The following is a 5,000-nucleotide window of genomic DNA, read 5'->3' as shown; positions in this document are numbered from 1 at the left end:
ACACAGCGTCCCAGGGTAATAATGTCGGGAAAGAATGACACTGAACCTTAATACGTATATCGATCAAACCTTTTGTTTTTTTGGGGGGGGGGAAGGGGGTGGTTTGGGAACAGACCTTTTTTTTTATTTTTAATAAGAACCGTTTCGATAAGGGCGGTCAGGCTGAGATTAACCAGAGTTTTAAGAACATACTAAGAACACTACCCTGGCTGAGAGTCCCTTAAGAATGTCTTTATCATTTTGTTTTTGTTTATGTTTTTGTGGGTAGTATACCGTCGTTTTCATCTAAGCGTGGACACACCACGGGAAAACATGCTCTTTGAAGTTTGAGTTTGGCAGCCGTTAACATAAGCAAACGTTTGCGTGCGATAGTTTGACTGAACGTATTAATTTCTTAGAAAAAGTCTTTGATATCCAGTCTTCATGCCATTCTAGGAAAACTTGCATAAACATCCCTCAAACTTCGAAGGATTGAAGAGAAAACTTGTCATGTTTGCAACCAGTTAGAGCATGTTTCCCCCGTGACGTGTCCACGCTTAGATGAAACGACGGTAAATAAAGGAAAAAGATATGTAAACTGTAGTCTAAAGGCGCCCGCAAACGAGGGACAATGTTGCGGAAACATTGTTGTGGAAGCAAATAATTCCCCGTTTGCGACCCCGGGAAACATTCCTTGCGGAAACAAAAATGTTTCTAAATTTGTTCCGAAACTATTGCTTCCTCAGCAAATGTTTCCTCGTTTGCTAGCCGCGGAACTTTCGGGAAACAATGTTTCAGCAGCAATGGTTGCGGTCGCATTAGGGAGTTAATTCCTGTGTTAAATCAAATTCTATTGTTCATTGTTATATAGCTGAGTTTTTTTCCCCCAGCAGCGCGCGCTCTCATTGGTTACTTCAAGGTCACATGATATCTAACACTGAAACTATTTCCCGCCAAAAGTCTCTTAGCGGGCAACAGTGCAAAATCCACGACGTCAGAGGGTAACAGTGCACTGTTACCCGCGAATGTTGACCGACGACCGCCGTTGCTGTTGCCGTTGCACGTTTTTCTTTTTGTGCTATATAACAAATCACTTAATGACTGGTCCCTCAGGAAACAGTTCATTTTGTTTCCCCGAGGCGCAGCCGAGGGAAACATTGAGTTTAGTGTTCCCCTAGGAATTCACCAGTGAGTTGACACTAGAGTAGTGTTCACTCAAGTGTGACCGCAATCAATGTTTCCTCGTTTGCGGCGGGTGCGAATTTATATTTTGAGATGACGTTCTCGTTGCCGTCGTCGTTGCTTAAGTTCTGTAATAATAGGACCTTAAGCAACGACGACGCTGACGACAACGAGAAGGTCATCTCGAAACATAAATTCGCGTTATTCTAATCGCTCTATTTCAACCTTTTTATATGACAAGGATGTGGTAGTTCCTCAAAACTGACATTGATCGGAACGGCGTTTCATTTAGGGGAAAAACTGAAACTTTGTCGTCAAGTGCTGACGTTCTTAAAACCTCAAATTTGGCTATTTCATGTTGTTGTTTTGTTGACTACGGCAAAGAAAAGGACAAAAGTACAAAAAGCACGTGCAGGGCGTGAAAAGCTATTGTTTTTGCCGGACTTTACTGATTAGAGTGTAATGAGAAGTGCTAGTTTTGTACCCCATATGAACCATGTGAGCACTTATATTTCAACAGACTTAAGCGAATCTAATTAGTTAAAGGAAACCTCCACTAAAACAAGGATACAACTTCAAAATATTTAACATAATGTTTACAATCAAAATTGTTCAAACGTTTTCCAATGGAATCCTTTGTATCCGAAATAAATGAATTTCAAAAACGCCTGTTTTGGTTTTCAAATTTCCTGGGCGCAGCCAGCTTGAATAATTGTGACGTGTTATGGTGGCTCTTTTGTATTTGCACAAAGAGCTTTTGTTTTAAAACAATAGGGCAACCATGACACGTCACAATTATTCAAGATGGCGGCGCCCGGGAAATTTGAAAACCAAAACAACCGTTTTTAAAATTTAATTATTTCGGATACAAACGCTCCCATTGGAAAACGTTCGAACAATTTTGATTGTGAGCATTATGTTAACTATTTTAAAGATATATCCCTGTTTTAGTGGAGGTTCCCTTTAAGTAAATATAAATGCTACACGGCCAACGTTTGTAAAAACGTAACCCTTCCTTGTACTTGTACATGTTCATTGCTGTGACTTTAACATCTTCAGTTCCCACGGCCTGCTCCCGTCTGACCTTGTAGTTCAGTCGGTAGAGCAGCGGTGATCTAACCCGAAGGTCGTGGGTTCAATTCCCATCCAGGTCAGAGTTTTTCTCTGTCCTTGTGTGGGCCCCATTTCCATTGTTAGGGCTAACGCGCACATGGTTCATAAGGGGTACAAAACTATCACTTCACATTACACTCTAATCAGTTAAGTCTGTTGAAATATAAGTGCTACATGGCCAACGTTTGTAAAAACGTAATCATTCCTTGTTCTTGTACATGTTCATTGCCGTGACTTTAACATCTTCAGTTGCGAAGGTTATATTGAGTGTTAGATCTAATGTTTATAAGTTCTTGTAAATACTCTGATGATTGTGCATAAATTGATTTGAAAGTAAGTATGGCTGTCTTGAATAGTACTCTATATTTGACGGGAAGCCAGTGAAATGCTTTAAGTACTGGAGTTATATGATAGGTCCGTGGTGTATATGTTATCAATCTGATAGCAGAATTCTGAACGCGCTGTAATTTGTTTACATGTACCTCAGGCAGCCCATACAGAATACTATTGCAATAGTCGATTCTTCCAATCACAAAAGCATGGACAATTTTTTCAGTTACGTCTGTACTTAAATATTTCCGAATATGTCTTATATTATGAATGTGGAGGTATGCAGTTCTGCAAGTTTTGTTTATATTTTCCTGCAGTGTAAGATGGTTATCTAACCATGTCCCAAGATTCTTTGCAGTAGTAACAGTATTTACTGAAGCTTTACCAATAGTCAGATTTTGTGGGCTTATCTTCTCGAGTTGTTGTTTAGTTCCTATAATCATGAATTCTGTTTTGTCATCATTAATTTTTAACTTGTCAATGAGCATCCATGTCCGTAATTCATCGATACACTTTTCCATTGATGCAATTGCCTGTGATTGCGAGATGTTATTGGGTGAGAATGCAAGGTACAATTGCGTATCATCCGCATAGGTGTGTATATCTGGTAAGTTATTGCGTATTATATGGAAGAACTTACTGGAATAAATAGTGAACAATAACGGGCCAAGACAAGATCCTTGTTGCAGTCCAAAGCGTAGCTTGAAATCTTCTGACTGACATCCATCATAGATGATACGTTGACGTCTATCAGACAAGTACGAGGAGAGCCAGGCCAGAGCCGTACCCCTTATTCCAAAGCTTGACTGAAGACGTAATCCTTCAGTAATGCTGTTTCAGTGCTATAACTTTTGCGGTAAGCTGACTGTAGCTTTGGAAATAAATCAAAGCGCACTAGATGCTCATGAAGTTGATTAAACACCACTCGTTCTGTAAGTTTAGAGATGAACTGTAGGTTGCTTACAGGTCGTAAATTTTTGAAGTCCGACACGCCAGATTTCTTTGCTAGTGGTGTTATTAAAGCTTGCTTCCAGTCATGTGGAAAATATCCGCTTGACAGTGATGAGTTTATCATTGATTTAATGACAGGCAGAAGACCCTCAGCACAATCTATTACCAGGGGTGTTGGCATTGGGTCTAATGGGCATGACTTTTTTGTTGACATATGCATAAGATCTAGTACCTCACTATCCGACAGAAGATGGAAACTGTTGAATGTACATGAGTCGTCAACTACCCCATCGTTAGGCACATTGGTGGAATCCAGATCATGCCCATCGATATCAGAACGGATGGCATCAATTTTGTTAACAAAGAAGCGACCAATGTCATTCACAAGTTTTGTTTTGTCCTGATGGTTAGGGAACAATAGATCATCATTCTTACCAAGAAGAGTTTTTGCAGCTTTAAACAGTTTGCATTGATCGTCGCTGTTCTCCGCAATAAAGTCTAAAAAGCACGCTTACTTTGATTCATCAAAAAGATAGCATAGTTTCGTTTTGATTTAAATTGATCAAAATCAAATGGAGATTTTGTTCGTCTCCAGGTACGCTCAGCTTTTCTTCTCTGACGTTTGGCGTTGTCAATTTCTTTATTGTACCAAGGAACCTTAGGCCTGGCAACTAAGGTCTTTGATATAATTGGTGCATGTTGGTCAATGACAGTTGTAAGAGTATCCTGATATTTCTGTACAAGACTATCTAATTCATGTGTACTAAGATGACCGTGAAGTGAAGAATCAGAGCAAAAGGAGGATATAGCAATTTCGTTCATGAGAGCACTTTTGTCTATCCGTCCAAGCTTCCTATAATACACTGTTTTAACGGTTGTCTGAGGTTTGGGTGGCTGCAGCTCACACAGTATAAAAGCATGATCAGAGAAGAAACGATCAACATTGGGTTGACTTTGAATAATACCTGCAGATGAACGCGTTATCACTAAATCGAGTGTATGGCCATGCACATGTGTCGGCTTTTTAATGTGCTGCTGTAGTCCGACAGAATCAAGTAGATCAAGAAATTTTATCGCATCAACGCCATTAGATATATCCACATGGATGTTAAAATCTCCAACAATCAACAATTCTTCTTTTACAAGTAGAAGTGTTTCCAGATAGGTAGAAAAATCCATCAAAAAGTTTTCAGTAGTTACTTTGTGCTGATCCGAGTATGGAGGACAATATATTATTACAATACGTAAACTCCTGGAGAAGGACGATGTTACAATCCATTCTGAGAATTGAAAGGAACTCCTCACTCCAGCATCGACTTTCTTGATAAGCAGTGAATCACGAAAAATCAATCCAGTACCTCCACCAGGACGATCGGTTCGAGGTTGATCGAGAAATTTATACCCAGTAGGACAGATTTCAGCCCTAGTAGCATCATCATCAGAAC

General features: G+C 39.7%; 2 protein-coding genes across 5 annotated transcripts in view; one reads left to right on the top strand and one right to left on the bottom strand.

Moving 5' to 3' along the window:
- The window catches only part of LOC137997840 (beta-1,3-galactosyltransferase 5-like), a 24,213-nt gene extending 22,472 nt beyond the window's left edge, over nt 1-1,741 (top strand). For all 4 annotated transcript variants that reach the window (XM_068844120.1, XM_068844121.1, XM_068844122.1 and 1 more), the window contains exon 2: nt 1-1,741. This exon is cut by the window's left edge and continues 1,063 nt beyond it. In XM_068844120.1, coding sequence (XP_068700221.1) covers nt 1-51 — 51 coding nt within the window. In that variant the 3' untranslated portion in view covers nt 52-1,741.
- Nucleotides 1,742-3,394: 1,653 nt separating this feature from the next.
- Nucleotides 3,395-5,000, bottom strand: part of LOC137996185 (uncharacterized) — a 1,640-nt gene continuing 34 nt past the window's right edge. Inside the window, exons 1-2 of the mRNA XM_068841607.1 lie at nt 4,155-5,000; nt 3,395-4,053 (exon numbers count right to left, since the gene is read on the bottom strand). The exon at nt 4,155-5,000 is cut by the window's right edge and continues 34 nt beyond it. Of these exons, the coding sequence (XP_068697708.1) occupies nt 3,395-4,053; nt 4,155-5,000 (1,505 nt within the window). The remainder of the gene's footprint in view (nt 4,054-4,154) is intronic.

The sequence above is a fragment of the Montipora foliosa genome, chromosome 3 (assembly GCF_036669935.1).
Source record: "Montipora foliosa isolate CH-2021 chromosome 3, ASM3666993v2, whole genome shotgun sequence".
Lineage (NCBI taxonomy): Eukaryota > Metazoa > Cnidaria > Anthozoa > Scleractinia > Acroporidae > Montipora > Montipora foliosa.
This window is presented reverse-complemented; position numbering and strand designations above follow the sequence as displayed.